The 21,734-nt window shown below is 43.2% G+C and overlaps 1 protein-coding gene across 4 annotated transcripts in view; it reads right to left on the bottom strand.

Annotated features, from left to right (window-relative positions):
* Positions 1-21,587, bottom strand: part of LOC142367635 (triple functional domain protein) — a 70,659-nt gene extending 49,072 nt beyond the window's left edge. For 3 of the 4 annotated variants that reach the window (XM_075449657.1, XM_075449658.1, XM_075449660.1), the window contains exons 1-2: positions 21,270-21,587; positions 6,680-6,730 (exon numbers count right to left, since the gene is read on the bottom strand). In XM_075449657.1, the coding sequence (XP_075305772.1) occupies positions 6,680-6,730; positions 21,270-21,339 (121 nt within the window). In that variant the 5' untranslated portion in view covers positions 21,340-21,587. Of the gene's footprint in view, positions 1-6,679; positions 6,731-9,320; positions 9,416-21,269 lie in introns of those variants that run through there. The other variant, XM_075449659.1, reaches the window with a different exon arrangement.
* Positions 21,588-21,734: the final 147 nt, after the last annotated feature.

Here is a 21,734-nt window from a genome sequence, read left to right as displayed (position 1 = left end):
TGTGCTGAAGGGATCCCGATCCACGGTGGGCAGAGTTGCAGCAATTAAGGCTAATCCTGGGATTCCTGAGGGGAGATATTCCAATCCTTCAGACAACCAAAACCGCCCATTTTGGTGCTGTCTACATGTCCGTGTGGAAAAAAAAAGCTGGAGCAAACATTTCCGCGCTGAAACTGGGTTACCACTGTGGACGGTTTCACCACACACAAGCATACTCTGTGGATCTGTGTGCATCTCATGTGGCATAAGGTGAGCTGCTAATCTGCTCGTCTTTTGGAAAGGCAGGTTCCCGGAGGTAATCCTCATTGTGTAGGAGGGGCAGCAATTATATTATGCCTGCACTGCGTTTATGAACCCTGAGAAGCTGCTTAGCTCAAGAAGAGAGAACTTAGAATGATGGGAAAACGCTTACAGTAACGGGCAGGCTTTGCTACAAATACCCATTAGAGCCTTTCCTCCCCGGTCTTTCCTTACTCAGCAGCCAACAGTTTCAAACTACAGCTGTTCGGGGCACATCTGTGTGCATTCACTGTAATTTGTGTGAAGATACAAAAGGTGTACAAGATGAAAAACCTGAGCCCTGGAAGCCCGCAGTGAGGGGATCCAGAGGTTCTTTTATGTTGTGGGGGCCATTTTATCAGTATGCTTTAGGTCCACTTGTCCTCTTAGTGGGCGGGCCCTCTTCATCGCTCCCCACCGACAGATTAAAGGGGAACTGCGGTATTTATATCTCAGTCGTCTGCAATGTTTTAGAACCCCCCTCACCGCTTTTTTGATGTTTACTGCCGTCTCCGGTATTTACCTAATTTTGATTCTTCTCAACCTGCTTCAGAATGGCAAGTCATGTGCATGTCCTAAAAGGTCCGTAAAAGCACAATAAACGTCCGTTTTTAAAATCATCAACTCACCGGAGTGGTTACTGGTGTGCACTGGTAATCCATATCAAATTTCGTTGCGAAAAGTTGCTTCTGTCGTGTTTTATTTGACATTTTGTACTGGATGTTCGTTGATATTACTCCGCCACCGCTAAGAAAATAGTGCGAGCACATTTTACTACCCTGCAGTTTACTGTGCGTTACATGGAAAACCGTTTCTGAAGGACGTGCAACAAGCTGCGCTTCTCTCGACGGACTCTGGTGACTTGAGGGGAACAAACGTGACGGAACGCATGGCACAGAAACTACTGTCTGTTCAGGATACTGAACAGAATCTGCTCAAATGTTGGCGAGGACGCCCTCGTGTCTTTGGGGCACTTTACACGGAAACGAAAATGGGTTAAAAACGCAAAACCTTTTTGCGGATGCACTATATCGTTTAGATGGTAACGGCGTTTTGGGGGCATGAAAACGCAAAAAAGTGACACCGCCCTCCAGAGTGGAAATCTTGAAAACGCTCCACTGTCGCGCCACCGTGTAAAGGATGAAAACGCAAAACTGCGTTTCTTGTCACATAGAAAGTAGAAAGACTTGGTCTTGGTAGTGTTGCCACCTAGCCATCTGGCGTGTTTACTGCATCGATAAATATGAAACGTCACACACTTTTGCGTTTCCGTATGCACGCAGATTTTCACCCTAAAACGCTCGTCTAAATGCAGATTTAAAAGTGAAAACGAAACGCCACTTTTGCGTTTTTGGTTTCAGATCGTTTCCGTGTAAAGGTAGCCTTTGATGCATTCAGCTCACAATATCACGAAGGCCTAAAGAAGGCGAGGAACAGTTCCCTTCAACAACCAGGTGATCAAAACAGACTGGATCACCAGGAGCGTCTTGTGTCGACTTGTAATGTCAGTGATGAGAGAGAGATACTCGTCTGTGTGACAGCTGGAGCTGCTTGATAAAGATCTAACACATGAGTCGTGGGTGGAAAATCTTGTCATGTGGCTTTCTGCTGCAGATCACCCGTGTACCATAGCATAAACCTACTAACCTTCACAAGAGAAGCACGCTGCATAGTGTGAACAATACAACAATCTGACGGCATTGAAAATCTTGTAATCTGAACGTGGCTTAAAGTATTAGCTACCACTTAAGAGATTATCATTACCTTGATGAGGATGTGTAAAATCAGGAATTCAGAGAAACTAGTGTCCACTGCCAGGCCTACATTCCAGAGAATTAGCTCTCCAAATGTTGACGTGAACAATATTTCCCCTGAGCACAGGTCCTCAGATTTCCTGGCTGACTGGTCCAGTGTGAAGTGGATGAAGCATAGTTATCGCTGACGAGGCTACACCCATGAGTAAGAAAGGGCAAGGGATGAGAGGGAAATGCCAAAGATGTCCATCATCCCTCGCTGAGACGACCACCACGCAGTCAGCTCATCGGTCCGGGTCGTGCCTGTTGCTGGGTCATGTTTGTGTGTCAGAATATGTCAACACTCAGCACACACCTAAGAGACTTCCTCTGAGAGGTCAAGGGGGCATTAAACTCGCCGATACAACAAAGCAGTTTACCCAAACAACACCACTACAAGATTGCCCAAGAGGGATTGTGACAAATGCCTCAGGGAAGGGGGGGGGGGGGGGCATAAGTGCCTTAAGGAAAAGAAAAAAAAAAAAGATTGAGAATGTAACAGCTGTCTGGACAAGGACAGATGGGAAGGGTGGTGCAGTCAGCTGAGGGAAGGAGGGGAAAAGATGCCAACAAAAGGAGACACTCACTGCATCTTCTCTATTTCATTAAAGAGCAGTTACACACAGGCTCAGGCTCAGAATGGCTCCCGAGCAGCTGACTTGGTCACACTGGTTCTCAGCCAGTTGTTGTAAATCAAGAGAAACCAGAACCGCGTACATATGTGTGCATCCCCACATTGCTGGACTTCCCACGTTCACATCGTGCCAGACATTCCTTGCAGAGGGATGTGTGGGAATGGCAGGAATTTCTTGAGGCCGAGGCAGTGGACAGGAATAGTGCGCCCATGACATAGACCCTCTGACCTACTCACGGACACCGACGCCTGCCTAGAAAGAATAGACACCGGGCAGGGGTAGTATTTCTCAATGAATACAGTTTGTTTCAATGTGGGGAAACATCTGAGAGAGATTCATTTCATTTTGACAGTTGAGAATGATTTCCCTCAACAGGGAGGTGTTTTATAGTTCCCAAGGTCCAAATGTTGACTCTGTGGCATTTCCTGAGCTACAAAGCCAAATGGACGACGGAAAACACTGTACTGTTACAGTTTCAACATAACAAAGAGAAATAAGGACAACACTGACTCTGAAGCAGGCTTTTCACATTTGTTTGCAGCCACTGTAGCTTCTCACTCACACACAGAAGGGAGGGTGAGGCCAGGCGTGTTCAGCTGGTTCTAATCTATAACTTTACTACTAGACATTACTAAAGCCCACATTCTGCTCCTTTAAGGCCTGAGCCTTTATTAAAAGTTACAAGAAGTCAAAGCACTTGTGGTGCCCAGACTTTATTTTTAGCTTCATTTTGTACAATCCCATCATGCAAAACAACTGATCTGCTCACTTTACAATTCACAAGAGCAGAAGGTTTGCCACATCAGTTGAAGAAATCAACCCAAATGTCTTCCCAGATATGAAGAAAGTATCCCAGATATTCTCAGATATCAAAAAAATGTCCAACTCTCCATTTTCCTCTTGTGGATGTCCACAGCGGTTGTAGTTTTTTCTCCTCCTCGAGGGCTTGTTTTTGTGAGAAAAACTACTTCTCACACTGAATTACAACCTGTATCCTCCACCTTCTGGCAACACTCTACAGCCCAGTTTATCCACCTCAAACCAGGCAAAGCAGCTGCGTCTTATTCACATTTAATTATTGGGACTTTTCAAAAGATTGTTTCAGATTTTCTTTTGCAGGCCAATGGAAACCTGGAAAGTGAGGTGTGCAACATTGTAACAGGGGAACTGCTGGAAGTAGCGCTCCCTCTTTTTTCCTGTGCAAACAGCAGGAACTGCAGGCCCCTGCAGCTCCTGGAGGGGAAGCGTATGTGACGTAACTACACGGTGACTGGTCTAAACAAAACATGGGTGTAAGTTTGACTTGTTTAAGACACGAATGTCGCAACAAAACCCGTCATTACAAATACAAAAAAGAAGAGAAAAAAAAACCTTGCAAATATCACTAAAAGATCAAAATACTGCCCATATTAGCAACAAGTCTTTAAAACGTGTGAACAAAACAGAGGAATGGACAGACCGGGTTTACAGAACCTACATGTGGTTGAGGAATAACTAAGTGCCAGCTGGCTGCAACATATCATCAGCGGTTCAATCTGAGGTGCAACACAAGCAGAGAAAAAAAGCGCTCCTGAAAGTATGCTCTCCTTTGGGAGACTCCCTAGTCTCCATAACCCTTTAAGAGACCAAAGCACCGTCTGTTTGACTTTCTGTCTGCAATTTTGGTTTCATCCGAAAACCTTCCATCTTCTTCTACTCATCAAAATCAAATATTTCTCTTCACAAGCGTTTTCACGCTCAGTAATGTTGTCTTTTTTTTTAATCCTACTCCTCCTGAACTGTCATTAGTCTTCTTCTGCCCTACTTCTCAGTCCTACTGAAGAGAATCCGATTGGTTGGCGCACAGGTGACCTTACTGGAATGCACAGAGCCAATCTGATTGGCTGCTGCGATGACACACAGCTGTGCCACTATAACAATGAACCTACTTCGGGTACAGCTGGCACCCGGGACCGTGCCCACACAAACAAGCAGGTGACTAATTAACAAGGAAGGACGTGTATTTACAACCTATTGTTTCGTATGTAGCAAAAGTTTTAGTGGAGATTGGAACTCCCCCTCTTCACTCTCTAATGGCTGAGATTGAAGTTTCACTGTGTTTTTTTACAGCTTGACAGCTTTGGGGTTGTTGCGTAAAACTTTTCCTGTGACTGCTAGAAAGATTTCACAGGCCTGTTCTGATCCAAGAGGGAGAATGTGGACTAAAAGAGTGAAAAAGAAAGAAAAAAAAAAAGTATTTTTGTGTGGCGAATATTTCACGCCGCATTTAAAATCAAGAGCTAAAAAAACACACGAAAGACACAGAGCTCACAGCAAATGCTATCAACCGGCCCAGTCCGGCGTTTCCGTTCCACTCAGACTCTCTGCGTCCGTCCCAATTCTCCTCTTTTTGTCCCCAAATCTGACACTTGGCCTGGAAGACCGAGAAGGAGACGGCACACCATCTTTCCTTTACCCCCACTTCTCTCCGTTCTCTCCATCCATCCAGACCTCTAATAGCAGGGTAGGCTAACCGAGTGAGAAACGGGCCAGGGTTACCCCAGCGACCCAAACACAGCAGGGGAGGAGGGGAGACGGAGGAAAGCAAGACAAGAGAGAGAGAGAGAGAGAAGAGAAAGACGGCTTGTTATTGGTGCCAAGCGTTCATTTTTCCGGGACCTTTTGGTGCCACCTAATCCCATTCAGAAAAACCGTGACGAGACAGAGAAGGAACTCTGTTTGCAACACGAAGTTTCAATCTATAAACAGCCAAAAGCACAGATTTTTACTTAAAGACTTCCTTCCGTCCGTCGCTGATAATCCGTGCAACAGATTGCGATACGTTAAACAAAGCAGTCATGTGTTCGGCGGCATGTCCCCGTGAACAGCCACGTCCAGGTCTGCCTGCGGAAACCCAGAAAAGGTTCTGCCTCAGCCTCTCCTTTCTGCTCCAACGTGCCATCTAGAGGTGATGCACAATTCACTCAAGTACAGAAGATTTCAACTGTAGTCACTTTCCAAAACATTTTTGGCTCTTCTACATTGGTATTTTACACGGGAAAGAAACCAATGGAGAAAAAATAAACAGGATAGCACTCTACGTCACAACTGTAATGATCAAAAACCATTCAAATCCTTTATATAATCCCCTTCCAAAACTAAGAAATACATCACTAATAAATAAATGAAAGTAATAAGAAAAGCACAGCTTTGAATTCAAGTATTCCCTGGATACTAATGCATTCGTGTTGCCGTCATCTTTCTGTATGTGCCGGGGCCGCCACCATCAAGGCCCCTGAGGCTCTGAAGCAACCTGCCAACCCATTGTCCTCCTTTATAGCTACAGTTTGAAGGGTTTTTGTCTTTTCAAGGCTGCATCACAACAACTCCGCTTCTGATATTCCAAAGTCTAACCTCCCCCCCTATTATTGAAGCAATAAAAGTTCTTACTGAAGTACGGGGAAGTAATAATCTTAAATATCAACCTGGCCGAATGTCATTCCAATATGTCACATCGCAGTCTGGCAGGTATTGAGCTGTACTGTGATATTTAAAAAGAAAGTAACTAATAAAAAATAAATAAATAAATAAAAAGGAAACAAAAGAAAGGTTGTTTCAGGATGAGACAGTGGCAGACAGTGGGAACAAATCATAACAGAAAGAGACAACTCCACCGTCCATCTGAACCCATCAAGTAAAGCCTGCTGTCGCTACGGAGATAGCTGCTAGATGTGAAAAGCCAATCAGATTCTTGGGAACGTAGGGGGAGGACGGAAGGACATCAAGGAGATGTGAGGCGTTACGATGACAACGACCGGACACTTTCGCACTAAATTATCAATATTGTTTATTGCATTAATGCGTTTTAACCTCCGCCATCAATAAAATACACACCTCTCTCCTACCAACGCCACAGACGGACACATAAACATGGCATGGGTGGCAAAAAGTAACAATACAGTGTATTTGTCAGTATGGAGGATTGCTTTTTACCTGCTATCTGGCTTGACACATCTCCTTTTGGCTCTTTAGGGAGGGATCCATCTGGGGACACACACAGAAAAGAGAAAGAGACATTACCAACAAAGACATGGTGGGATCAAAATGCCATGACAAGTACAGGAGTCATGCAACAGCTTGTTTACCACTTTAGTTTAGCAAATTAGCGCACCAACATGTGGATTACAATTAAATGCCATGCACAACTACAAACAGAAGAGCTGAAATGATGTCCTGATGATGACGCCTCATGAAAGGCAGTGTCAGTATGGCTGAAACTGTCCTGAGACATGACTGAATAAACCAAGCTGGACATAGAAGTCTGCTGCAGAGTTGTACAGCAACAAAGAAGGGAAGAGTGTGCTCCTCCCCCCCAGAGTAAATGGAGCTTTAAAAGAAGCGTGTTTGTATGAGTTAGGATGACAGAAAACACCTTCAGTTAGGAAAAGGGGGAAAAAAAACAGTAGATGGATAGTCTATGTTGCAGGAAACACAGTTCATTCTGAGAAACAGGAGGACGCTGGAACCCAGTGGTGTGAGAAAAATTCCTCTGCTCGTCTCAGCCTGGACCAGAACATGCAGGACTCATCTTCTCATCACCCTATAACTCATGACCAAGGCCCAGTGGTTTCTCAGCCAACACAACAATTGGTCCATTGATGGAGCCTATAGCTTGTGTGAAAGAAGCTGCTGCTGTGACTGAGGGGAAGATACAGTCAGTGTCATGTGCTGTCAACGTGTAAACGGGCTGGACGCTCCGCCGGCTGAGTCAGCGACACACGCTCCCTCGGCTCCAACTAAGGATTACTTCTTCCCTTTTTAATCGTACAGAGTTCAGCGCAGAGACGGAGAGACACTGATATCAATGCAGGATCTGTATCATCACACAACCAACAATGTGTACTAGGCTATACATGGACTGGTATTGATATAAAACTGTAACACAAGCCATTTCCAGTACATGCAAACACATTGCAGCATTTTCTTTCCTCTACAATGTGGCTACTTGTAAGCTAAAGTGCACGAAAGCGAAGGAAAAAAAAGCTAAATTTAACTTCACACATTAATCAAAAGGATCAGTTGAGAATGATTTCAAAAGAAAGTGGCATTTCCTCTGAAAGCATACAAACCAAGGGTGTTACTAAAGTGTTTTCTTGACCAGGAAATCCCTCACCTCTGGATTACACTCGAACATCTGTGCTAGTGTGCACTTATGAAAAAACAAGACAATGAATCAACTCGAGGAAGATTCCCACCATAGATGCGTTTATGGCTTGGTGGGGTTAAAATACCATCACATATGCTCAAACAATGGGGTTAACCACTTAGAACAATAAGCTTCAGGATCAAGCATTGCGGCACAGTACAGCTATTTGTCAACATAACGCAGACAGCTTCAGGGTAGAAGTCATGTTCAGGTATCAAGGTGAATGAAATACATCAGGCAGACAGAAGAAGGACACAAATATTATTCAATATTTTAGGAGAAGCTAAAAAAAGTTCAAGGACCTACAATCTGAAGCATAGAGGGGGATATACTGTAATTTCTATTCTTTTAGATTTTGAACAAATGACTTTACTCAGAACACCGGAGCACCTGGAGGAAGCGCTGTGACCTGCTGCGTGTTGGGATTAAATGTAAAAGTTACAATTGCAACAAAAAGTAGGAAAAAGATTTGGTCATCATCTTCAAAAGAAAATCCAAATCGCCAAAACCCAAAATGGGTAGGTCCAAATTGAGTAGAAAAAAGAAAACCAAATAAATCGTTATGGGTACATCTCCATTACAACGTAAAGTAATCTCCCACAGGAATGTGGCATATCAAATCAGTCTGCCGGTTGCATTTATTAGTCTTAATAATGCAATGGATGTTCCCCCCTGACTGCTCCAGTAGGCAACACATTTTGATGGTGGCTGTTTCTATTGATGAACATACAGCAGATGAGACATTTAAGAACTACACAAGAGCAAACCTGCTGGCAACATGAGCCAGTGCAACAGGCACACACACACAATATTGGAAAACATAGCTTGAGAGAGGCACTAAGATCTCATGGGAATGCTCTCCAAAGCCCTGTACCTGGGAAAACTTCAGAGAATCAATGGGATGAAAGAGCAAAGAATGGAAAAGAGGAAGGCAGGAGAAAGATCAAACACCCCGCATACTTCACATATTTGCAATGCCAGAGATGTCCGCTTAAGCCACTGTGTGCAACAATGTAATACCAAAATACAGTAGAGTCTGTCCACAACTTATCATAATCTAAACAATAAGACCTACAGTTGAGCCAGAAGTCAAACATGCACGGTAAAACAGAACATAAAACATAATGAATGTGTGCATAAAGAGACACGTGGAGCCTTGAGTGGAGGCCTTCTCTACTGAGATGGGGCCGGTCGAGCAGTGGGTTAATCCAGCCACACAAACAGACGTGTACACACACACGCACACTGAGCCAGCTTTGTTAAGAGACTACATAAGCCAACCGCTGAAACGTCAGCCGAACTGTTTGGATAAAGTTCAACAGATCTCTCGCACATTAAAACTGCCGTCGAGGAAGCGACAAAGCAGAGGTTCAACGGGCCCAATCCCATAAAGCATCCAAACTCTCCACTCTCCAACGGTTAACTCACCAAGACTTCAGCGCTGCTGAACACTGACCGTACAGTATCCTAAAATAAGCTCCTTTCCACAGACAGCTCTCCCTTGTCCCGACACACACTTTCTGTCTCGGAGCCCGCATTAACACGAGACCACCCTTTCTGTGGGCCTCTGCCTTCCCCTTCTCGTCAGGCACACTCATCGTTTGACTCACACACAAATAGGAAAGACCCCTCTCATTTGAAAAATACCTCTTGTGTGGCTCACGCTCCCTGAACTGAGATGTGAGGCACAAAAACAGCGAGCAGGAACCTGCTGTCGGAGCCCTCATAAGAGTGCAGCTGCACAGGTCGAACTGAAGTTTAAATGTTATGGGCAATGGACAGCATGATAAACAAAGGATTGCACATCCGAGAGCATTTTCTGTTGGCTGGCACACAACACGACACATAGTACATTCTACAAAACACTGAAAAAAAAAAAAGATTGCTGATCGGGTGTTGTGCAATGTATCAACAAAGTTTTGAGAAACAGGAATTTGCATCAAGAAAGTAAAAATTTGTATATAGTTTATGTACTTGAAAGATTTAAAAAAGAAAATAAAAAAGAAACAGAGCTGAATAGAACGCATCAGGGCTACACGTTTGTTTTCTAAATACAATAAAATTTATAGGAAAAAATAGTGAAGTTAGTCATTTGTTAATGTTTCCATGTTTGAGCTATTCAGTCTGCAGGTGCTTCAAACGCTGACTCACTGGCCTCGCTGTGTACATGCTCGCATGCAAAGTGGAGGTATCGAAAGTGCACGTGGTCAGATGCTCAGAGAAACCCTGAGTGCACAGGTTGGCATTCACGTACCAGCCAAAAGTATCCCACTTGTGTCCAAACTTGTGAATGCTTCTGTGCAGTCAAATGTATGGAGTGAACGAGAGGGGAGCCCATCAAAGGTTTAAACATCCCAAGCATCACTCAAACTGAGGCTCTCACCTGGAAACGTTTTGAAAACCAGCTTCTGCTCTGGTACTTTAGCAGTTCCAATCGTGTAATTTCAGTTGACAGTTAGTTCTGCTACAAATGACTACAGCGATAACAATACGCCTTTTTCTCTTCATTTTATGTCACAATCATAGTATGAGCCTGATATCTGTGTAATAATACTTCTTAATACAATTTTCGCCACATCACCCACCGCTGCACACACGTTCTCAATCTGTCGACCAACCAACTATTTCCAGTGAAAAGGTCTATTCTGGAAAAAGCCTACATCCGTACTGTTTATTGTATTCCAATCAGTCTTCTGGGACACTGACATTGTACACGTTGACAATGAGATAACGATAAAATTTCTATATACTGTCATTAGCCGTGCTAGTCTGATACCCCCCTAATATGTTTTGTGGTAATTAGCAGCAACACACCCACTTGTCTGCCATTCACTGCCTCTATGTGAGGCATATAGAGAACATCAGTACGTCTAATTATATCTAACTAGTAGGGAAAAAAAAAAAAAAAAAGTGGTCCAGGATGACTATAGGGGATCTATATTTTATTTAGCATCTCATTAAACTATTACTCTTTGGTCCCGATGCAACTTTTCGATCCAATCACGTTATCTGCCTTCACGTGGGATCCCACGTGTACAAGAGTCCCTGTTGGATAACCGAGATGAAAAGGCCCATCTCTGCCCTGATCAGAACCGAAGGCCACTGCGTTTAAGTGCTCCTCTTTCTACCCGAGGACCTCTGGGACAATCTCAAGGACCTCAGCGTTCCATAGCCTTTGCTTTAAGACACAAAAGGCCACTGACTGCGACTATTTACAGTGGATCAATTTCTCTTGGTTACTGACCCTTAGCATGAGGGAAAGAAAAGGGGGTTGAAAAGTGGTGAGAGGAAGAGATGGAACGAGAAAGTGAGCATGATGGGGAGGGCAACAGTGAGAAAGCAGTTTTGAATGCACTGGAGAGACCCAAAGAAAAAGGAGTACAATGGTCTTTCAGGACTTGTCCTACTTTGGTTCAATCTCTCGCCATCTCTTTTCTCTCAAAAATAGGAGCAGAGACCCTTCTGGCAAATCTTTCACACTGATCCTAATCAATTGAGAGATGAGCCTGAAAGATTCTTTTAGTGAATCTTTTCATTAACCAGTTGGAACTTTGTTAACACTACGCTATTCCTCCCCACGTCATTTCCCCCCCCCATCGCTGGCTCCTTCTCTCAGTCTTTGAATTTCCCAGCTCTTTGTGTCCTTTCCGTTTCACCTGCACCGAGCAGACTAATTTCACTCTATGGGACAGCATCCCCGTTCGCACTCTCCGAGGCTTCTTGTTTACGCTCCTCAGTATGTAAAGAAAAATCGCTATCTGCAAGCGCGATCTCACGGCCGCCTGCAACATGCACCCCCTCCGACATACCTCCTGTCTTCTCCCTCTTTTCCATCTTCTCTCCATTTTTCTCTTTGCCGCCTCGACTCTTTTCCCTCTCTCGTTCCAGTTTGTTTTAAGAAGACACCGACGGGGAGGCAAATTTTCCCCGAGCTCACACCAATTAGCTATCACGCCGGAGAAATTACAGAACGGGAGCACGGCGGAGAGAGGGAAAAGTGGGACAAGATCCTTTTTATAAACACACAGGGAGGCGAGAGGTTTGCATATGTGTGTGTGCGTGCACGTGTATGTTGCATGTGTGTTTGAGTTACGACGGAGTATGGATTTAAAAAAGTGAAGAAGAAAAAAAGCCAAGAAGCTTTCCTTTCAAATCTTATAAATCCTAATGTTTCAATTCCCTTGCTGGTAGGCTCACAGATCATGCTGACATGTTAAATACAATTCTAACTCGCTTTAATACTACATGGAAAAATAGGAAAAGCAAAGACCAACTCCTTGTTACCTACTTTGAATACGACTCCAATTGCCTTGTTTTGTTTGCACCAGTTCACAAGCGTTCTGATTGACGACTCGGTTACCACATGTGTTTGTTTACACTACCCATGAAACCTGGTTCATAATGCAGCCAAGTGCAGCGTGTCATCCACCCTTGAACTCTGTGGTCTACACCAAGACCATAGAAACTGACTATCACCCGCTCTTATCAGCTGGCCTTTGGTCTTATCTGGCCGGTATCTAGGCGGCACGTTGTGTGTCTGTTTGTGTGAGCAGTAAAGCCTCATGACTGTTTCTGAAGAAATAACACGGGTCAGACGCCGACTGACATGGTAGCTGTTGTTGCTGTGGCAGTCTGAAAGCATGGTCTGGTCCAAGAAACACAGCTATATGAACAAAGGTGCTCTTTCCCCCGTATGTTTCTTACACAAATGCTGCAATATAAAAATGACACATGGTGTCCTGGTGCACAGTTTGGAACGGTCTCTCAGTGCTCTTTTGGGGGCAGGTCAAATTTGTATTATTGCCAACTTTTAATAAAGTTAAGTGTCTGTAAATCTGCTTGTGTTTTTTGAATAAATTTAAAAAAGGAAAACTGGCATTTTAGGAAATAACCTTTTTCAATTACTTAACCCTGGTTAGAGGAAAAGGTTGATTCCACCCACATACTGAATATAAAAGATGGAATATCGACTCCAGAAATGAACCCAATGCCAAGTGCCTTAAACTTTAATTCTATCAAACGACCAGTGGGGTGTGTGGGGGGGTGTTCTGTGATTTGTTGTCCTCTATGGCTGGTTGCAAGTCGTCAAAACAGCATAAATCATTGTCACATTAAATAACATTTCCATAACATTCATTTAGTTTATATTCAAAGCAAAGTATACGTGAAGAACTCTGGGGGCAAATTGGGGTTTAGTATCTTACCTTATCTTCCGACTGAAGGATGATCCTTCTACCTTCTGAGCTGCAGCCACTCTTATGTAATATAAATGTTATTGTCGATTATTGTCACATTTTAGAGTAAAAGAGACCGTAAAATAATCTATGCTTTCAGCAGGAGCACCTAATGAGCCATAATCTGCCACCATATGAGCAGTTCTTAGTCATATCCTCCCTTTGATTGCAACATCGAACCTCTACGTAACCTCCAGTCTAAAAAACAAAGCTCAGATTTCAATTGACTTTTCCTGTACGTGTTTTCTGATGAGTTTACGATCCCAAACACCAGTTGCATGCATTCCTCGATGCAGACAGATGTTAACAGGGTTCCTTTCAGAGTGCTACAGCGATACTTAAGCCGACACTGACATGCCGCTCTACAATGACTGTGTGTTGTTTATGAGGTTCTCTTATCACTTGTAAATTCCAGGTTAGAAATGCTGACATTGTCGCTTCAAACCAATTTAAAAACTACCATAAAGATTTCAGCCACCTCCAAAACATACCATCTATGAAACAACCAAATGTCAATGTGTGTGTATATACATATATGTGTGTGTGTGTGTGTACTTGTTTACATTTCATAATGGGGACCAAACCCCAACTGGACGCCAACTTATGGGGACTTCCTGTAAACATAAGGTCTACAATTTTGACCTGACGTACATTTTTTTTAAGGGTTAGAATTAGTTTGGGCTTAGGTTTAGGTTTAGGATTAGGGTTAGGGATTGCACAGTGTCAAGGCACTTTCCACGGGCATATAAACCAGACGTGTGTTCGTGTGTTTATGTGTGTGCAAGTATGAGTGTGACATACATCAAAACCACCTCAATTGCCTTTATTCGCCCTTACAGTGAAGGAAAAAAAAAAAAAAGGCACACACAAGGTAATCCTTACAAATAAACGCCAGATTAGATTAGGTCGGCGTTTGTAATCCAATGATTTCTCACCTCTAAACATGCCTAATGCTGTTAGAGGCGACTGCATCCCACCATCACTCAGACACGCACACAAAAACATGGACAGGAACTTTTGCCACGCGGATCCACTCTGCTTCCCCACACACTCTGTGCCATTTCTCTGAGGATCATGATCAATCACATTCTAGTTTCAATAACAACACGCACATCAAGAATATCACACGAAAACCTTTTCTGTACATGACTTCACTGCAGCATAACAGGCATACGTCTCGCTTTTGTAAAACCCCTCCCACTTCATTAGTGAGCGGTCGCAGACCGCTTTAAGCACGGCCATGTACGGCGCATCCAGAGAGAGGGACAAAAACTGTTTACAACCATCTAACCATCAGAAGTGCACGTTGTTCCGGCTGAAACTGAATCTGCTACTTTTTTGGCGAGTATGGGACTGACATCATAAGAGCTTTGGGTTACAAACAAATCCAGTGCTGCTGATCATTTTCCATCGTGGCTTTAGATAGCTTCACTCACTGTGTTCTGATCTAAAAAAAAAAAAAAATCACGTGAAGTCTGGCTGGGTACCAACGAGTCTGGTCTACAGAACATTTATGCTGTGGACCCAAATCCATCTTTGTGACTATCATAGTCTCCAAAGCCTTTTATCTAAATTCATGTGTTTTTCATTTGCACAGAAGCTACATATATAGAGAGATTTATTTATGTTGTGCAAGTTAATCTTTTACTCAATTCCTTTCAAGTATGTATGTGTTAGTTGGTTTATCAGTATCAATGACCTTGTAAAATGGTTCCCATTCATCCTCTGTTTGTCTTCAGCTTAACTTGGTGCAGTTAAGACGGGAAACTTTTACTGCCACCTTGGAAAAAAAATCGGCTGACCTCTCGATGATGATGATTCAACAGCAAGTTTCGCCAAGAATAAAGCTAAGAGGGAACACTCGAGACTCTACAGTGGAATACATCCCTGCAGTGTCAAAGTAAACCTAACCCTGATGACCGGTACAAATCAGTGATGTGATATGGAGATCGGCAGCAAACGCCTTCGGCTAGATGACGTGCTGTGCCAGCTCGACAACGTTTCCCACAGTGGGTAACAGCAAGTCGGCAAAGACAGTGGAGGATTTAGCAGAGAAAATCTGGGAGTCAGTGGAAACCAAAACTAAACAGGAGAGCAAATAAAGGGCTCAGGGAAACCAGTTGACCAGAAACACACGTCAACATTAACGTTGTTGCATTAACTACTAAGTACAAGGAAACTATGCTAACAAGATTTTTTGAAGTACTCAAACCCGATAGTGGCGGGTGTTAATTCGCCTCTGTTGAGATCGCTGTGACTGCTTTTTTTTGGAGACCCTTCCATTTTTCAGTGTAAGATTAAAGAGACCACGTGGCAGATACCGGGTCACTTTTTGTCAAATGCAAATTTGGTTTTCTTTCTAATCCAGAATTTCTGTCACAGGTTCTGCAGTCTAATCCTCGCTGTCGAACTGATCACTCTCTGAATGAGGAGACTGGGAAAGTTTGCGTTTCAAAGCTAATGATTGACTGAATCTTTGATAATAGTGCCGGGCTCTTCTACAGACGATAATTCAAACACAGAGATAAAAAATAAAAAAAACACTACTATCCTCCCACTCACAGACTGACTCAACAGCGGGTTGAAAAGGCCCGGCCTGCTCTGCTAATCTGCCTTTAAAATTTAATGTACCTGCACCTGTTTGTGAGTGAGGGAGGTCATGTGCTTGCTTAACTTGCCGTGGGGGATATGAGAGCAATTTATTCGATCAACATTTTGCTAACAGACTGACATTTTAGCATTTTCCCAGCAGAAAACACAAGCATATTACAAAAAGCAGAAAACCGTTTCTATCCTTATCCACGTATATAAATCAAATGGTTTTCTTTGTGCCATGAATGGCTTCTGCTTGCACATGCAGCTGTTCTAGTTATCATGCGCTTAGTTGCAACATTTGTGCTTCATTTTAAAGGATAAATGCCTCTCTGACTAAAATATTACAATTTAATGGCACAATAATGGGAACAGTTCAAGCAGATGGAGCTTTTTTTTTTTTACATCAGTGTTTTAGCCTCATCTGCAGCCCTTGCATAAAAAGCTTTCACCCGGTCCTCCATTTGCTTTCAATTGAAGCTGCGTTGCTAAATAAAAGGCTAAAGTCCCATCATCTGTCCCTCGAGCTGGCTTCCATTTCCTAGCCGCTCACCGTAAAGAAGCAAGCAAGAGTAAAAGTGGTACATTGTGACCATTAAAAAACAGAGAACAGTGTCAGTGAGAACAGCAAATAGGATAAAGTGGTCCTGTGGGTGTGTGTGTGTGTGTGTGTGTGTGTGTGTGTGTGTGTGTGTGTGTGTGTGTGTGAAAAGCCGTTGGCAAAGAACACTGGTTTCACACAGCCTGTTGCACTGCGAAAAAAAAAAACCATCATCATTGAGAGCAGAGAAGACTTCCTCTCAAGTCACTCAGCCTGAGCCTGCACAATTCCTCTTTCCAAAGCACCGGTACTGTGTTCAAAAACATTTCTGATGCCAACATCTGATCACTTATTGCTTTATACACTAGCTGCGCCAAATTTTAAATTATGGACATTTCCATCAAGGTTTTTTAAGGTGCACTTAGCTACAAGTTGATAGAAAGACATCTTACCCACATAATTGATCACGTGAACAATAAGCGGTATGCCTAATATTTGCATCTGCTCACGCTAAGAACCAATCTCATATCAGCACACGTTAACAGATGCAGTTGGAGCTCAGTAGGTAGAGCGGTAGCTATATTCATTCGTCAAACAGAAGGTTGCTGGTTCATTCCCAAATTCCCAAGTCTCCTTGTCGAAGTACCCTTGGGAAAGAAACTGAACTCGACATTTGAGTCTCAACGTCCCCCTCGCTTGTAAGTTGCTTTAAATAAAAGCCTCTGCTAAATCAATAGAATGTTAATGCATCTATCTGGCTAATTACATAAACCTCACGGAATGAATATGTTTGTCATGATGTGCTAAAGAGTCTCATTTTACTGCTAGCGTGTCCCTTTATTGCCAATTCTACAAACCAATCTGCCAAGTTGATTTATTCATCTAAACACACTGTATTATAAAAAATTTGTACAACTGCAATAAAACCCCTTTGACATGCTGGTTGGAGGTTTGGGCTCAAATACCAAGCTCCGTAGTCATGTTGTGAACAGTTTCTCTATAATTACGGATTCTGACTGAATCTGTTACCAAAAAAGGAACAAAACATTGTGTCAGGTTACTTTCCCTTCCTTCAGCTGAATTGTTCAGTGACGTACCAACCATCTGTAAACTTCCATCTCACGGAGACAGGATGATAACAGAAATCTGCTTTGTACAGCATTAGGCTGTAGCCTCTGCTCTGCATCTGACTTGGCAGCTTTAAGCCTGGAGGAAACCTATAACCGAGGGAGCTCAGCTCAATCAGTCTCCATCTCCTGGATCAATATCCATTAGTCTTTGAGTGCATGTATGCGCACATGTGCCTGTGTGCAGACCTCATCCTGTGTGAATGGGTCCGAGCCATAAACGCCAGCTCTGGATCAGATTTCTACTTCCCTCCCTCCTGCTTGTCTGTTTCACTTGTTTTCTTGCACAAACACACATACACACATGGTGCCCATTCAAAACGTGCAGAAAATGACGTGCTGGAGCCCCTTTAACGTCCATTCAACAAAGGCCTGTGGGAAAGGATTAAATACTGTACGCTATGAATAACACCAACAAGTAATACGTGACACAAACATTAAGTTAAGTCTCTTAGTCATTGTCTGTGTAGCCAAAGATATGCTACAAGTTGATGATTGACAGCATACCAGAACAAACTCCCTGTTCCAGAGCTCTGAGGCCTGGGTATTAATTCCAGTCTGGGAGACACAGGAAAGAGACAAAGGGAATCATACTTTTTCTTTTTTTTTCTTCTCATAAGTTGTCATTTCGCATCAGGACAAAGAAGCCCGAGCTAATGCTAGAATGAGGGGAGAGGAAACCACGAAACAGATTTAGGTAAATGAATGCTGCGGCAAGCAAAGACAGCGGGGACTGAAGCAAGGACAGAAGATACGGGAAAAACAAAGCGACCAAATGCTGAAAGGACGGAAAAAGAGATGCGGACGAAGCTGGGGACGGGGGGGGAAAAAAAAGTGTTGCCTGTGGCAAGACACTCAAACCTGTGCATGTTAGAACAAGACGCCCAGATCTACGAGGAAGAAGTTCACGAGCAAAACAAAGAGGAGGGGCGACACTCAAGCCTCCCAACTCGCCTCTACAGTGGCGGGGTATCTATAATTGGGCCTACGTCGGGTTCACCACAGAGACTCATTTAAATTCAATTTGCTTTTATTTCTGTAGCGCCAAATCACAACCACTGTCCTCTCAAGGCACTTCGAAGATACAGAGATGACTGATTTACGAGAAGACGAGAATGCTCCACCTACAAATTGTGTGATAGTATGCATACAATTCATTCCGTAACAGCAGAGGCCGAGAAAGCTTGATAAACCCGAGGAACAAAGACACAGGCTCAACAAATGTTAACGCTTTCGGCAAAAACAGAAGTTAGTAGTTACCATTACTGTTACCCATTAACAGCCGCAACACAGTGGATATACCTTGCAGTTTCTAATCATTATGAGGTACACCCAGGTAGCTTTTTGTGAGAAGAAAACAGAAACACATGCCTCCGAGGGATCTTTAGTTATGACAAAAGTGACAAAGCTGTAGCCCATCTTTAGCTTTAAAGGCATAAGCATTGGAGAACTCATTAAAACAAAATAAGGCACAGACAGTAGCCGAGTTTGTTGACTGCCCACAACTGTGATGATTAAGAGATTGCACCAAGCACAGATTGGGCTGAAATTTAAATGATACTGGTGTTAATATATTCTTAGAATTAACAATGCCAGCTGCAGATAGCGGCACGAAATGTTCATTCATGATCCCAAAAGTGTGTTTTTTTTTTTTGCCATCTGAAGACACCAATTTGTTTTCTTTGTTGCCAAAGTTTCCTTTAATTGCTTCAGCAGTGGCGGTGACATAAATTAAACAAAAGATAATCATCCGTGTTATTGTTCATCTCAATGAAATGCAGTTGGTAAATGGTTTTTAGTGCGCTATTGATGCATAAAGAGCCATTTCTAAACCGCCAAACAGGACTGTAGACGGGCTTGTGAAAAGACAACGATAGCGTACATAAAAAAGTTTAATCCTGCAGCAAAATTAACAACAGATCTGATGAGCGATACAGCAGAAATGACAGCAGCTGCGTTTAGGATCATTAGAAGATACAAAGTGTGGTAGCACGAGAGATGCAGGATGCTTCTCGCCTCTCTCTTTAAGAGAAGCCGTCAGATCAGCTCAATACGGCTGCTGAACTTCCCTCTGTGGCTTATTATCTCACAAGACTCTAAACTGCAGGAGCTGGAGGCTTCGTGTCAATACGCCGCACTCTCCTTGTTGTTTACGCCGCCCTGACTGTTCTTCAAAATCTGACTTACATCACAAAAGTCCAAAAGTATCATACTTAATTCTTATAAGCAATGAAAGCAAGTGGATTTAGAGGATGAGACTAACATGACATCAGGCATTGGATCTATCTCACTTTCCACAGCAAGTTGCCCTTACTAGCTTTTTCATGACAAAGATCAACATGCATGCAGACATTCCTTCTTCCAATAAGCCCTAATTAATTCTATGATCTATGATAAAAATGTAACATCTATCTGGACACTATATGCACACTAAATGGGCGCTTGGAGACTACTAACATGTGCCATCATCTTTCGTTTTCTTTATGCAAAGTATGCAGGTTTAAGTAAAAAAAATAAATAAATGTTAACCCTATATATATATGCAACCGCTTAAATCTCCACTAGGAACTCTGGAATTAACCGTTTATGAGCCATTGTTGCAGCCAGCCAGTAAAATCACTGTAGGCCCTCTATGGTTGGGACTTCAAAACAGTCCTGACTTATAAATTAGCCTGTTTGGCTAATGTTAGCAATTATGTATACATCTGGTGAGTATTTCACAAGGTGTGAAGAAAACTTTGTAGTATATCACTAAACCAGTTTCACTGATATTCTGGTTTTCCAACACATCGAGGCAGAGGGCAAAATGAGAAAAAGCAACCCTTGGCCTTGATAGCTGTTACAAAGCTAGCTTATATTGCACAGTGCACACCCAAAGCTATATGTGCCACGCCATGTATTGTTTACATAGCATGCACGGTTGTGTTATTTTTGACAGCGTTGAAAACGACAGATAAAGAGTTACCGGAATGCTTAATATAAACAGACACCAATTATCCGTATTTCCTCTTAATGTACAGATAAGCTGTGAAGGTATGAGCCAGCTTTGTCAACTCACTGCCAAGCTAGCAATGCCTAGCATTCGTTAGCTAGCAGACAGGATTCACCAAATCTTATCCAGGATTCATTAGCTCACGGGCTAGCACTGAAAGCACACGTTGAAACCCTGACTAGTCCATTATCGGACAAGTATAAGCGGGTCCTTTCTCGTGCGAATATTATCAACAAACACTCCCCTATCTCCAGACGAAACCAAATTACCCATATACAATGTACAATTTTGTTAATTCAAATAACAACTCACTGTGGTACAACTGTGTCTAGAGCTGAACGGAAGAACACATGAGTTTGCTAATTTTTTTTATTTTTTTTTAATTCGCCTAGCTCAAACCTACATCCCATATTCTCGTTTTAGCAGTTGATAATTTTTTTTTACGTGAAATTAAGTAGTTGGAATTGAAGCCGAAACGAAAAAACGATTACTTTTGTGGTGAAAAAAAAAAAAAAACACAATAGGAAAGCTAGTCAAGCGCTGCAAAAATCAAGGTGTTGTCCGGAGATGGAACTATCAGCGTTAGCGTTCTAGCTAACGTTGATTGGCTGAACAGGCTAGATCAGCTACTTAGTGCAGCTAGTTAGAGAAATGGATTCCAGAAACACATTTTAAAGATTTGCACAGTTGCGTTACCCAGTGTTATTTACCGTGTGTTTCACTGAGGACAACAATGCTAAAAGACATGGCTTGAAACCTACAACAATCCCCTCTGTGTGAGCCCCAAACCTGAATACACGGATGGGAACAATGTCCCTCACTAACAGGACCAAAGGGGAAAGGCTCTCAGTGGAGCCCAGCCCGACCTCTCCCACTCTTTTTTGGGCTTACCGGTCTTGAAGAACGCCTCTATATCGCTTGCGTCCCTCTTCGTCTCTTCCGCTCCTTCCCCGGAGCTCATGGCTGCCACAACCCAAACCTGGAGCTCACTGTCTCCCAAGTATATTCCCCAATAAATCGACAAAAAGATGGCCCTGGATCACTCCTATCCTGTCAAAAGCGTCATGAAAGCCACGGGGATGGTTGAGATGACTCGTAAACGTTAGCATTGCCATCTGCAGACCTCCATCTTGGGGTAACGTAATTGGAAACGATCAGCCGGGGGCACCGGGTTCCTCCTCGGAATGAAGCCGAGGGGAGAGTCGGTGGAGCGCCGATGAGATGGGGGGGAGCGGGAGGGGCTAGGTCGCTGCTCGGTGAATCTCCGTAAGCTTTCGGAAATGAGCAGACGGTGGGTCATCAAGGAATGACGGCGGTCCAACTTAAAGCGAAATGTAGGTCATCAATAACCAAAAC

Source organism: Odontesthes bonariensis, chromosome 18 (assembly GCF_027942865.1).
Source record: "Odontesthes bonariensis isolate fOdoBon6 chromosome 18, fOdoBon6.hap1, whole genome shotgun sequence".
NCBI classification, from domain to species: domain Eukaryota; kingdom Metazoa; phylum Chordata; class Actinopteri; order Atheriniformes; family Atherinopsidae; genus Odontesthes; species Odontesthes bonariensis.
The sequence above is the reverse complement of the archived record's forward strand: the minus strand, read 5'-3'. Positions and strand labels throughout refer to the sequence as shown.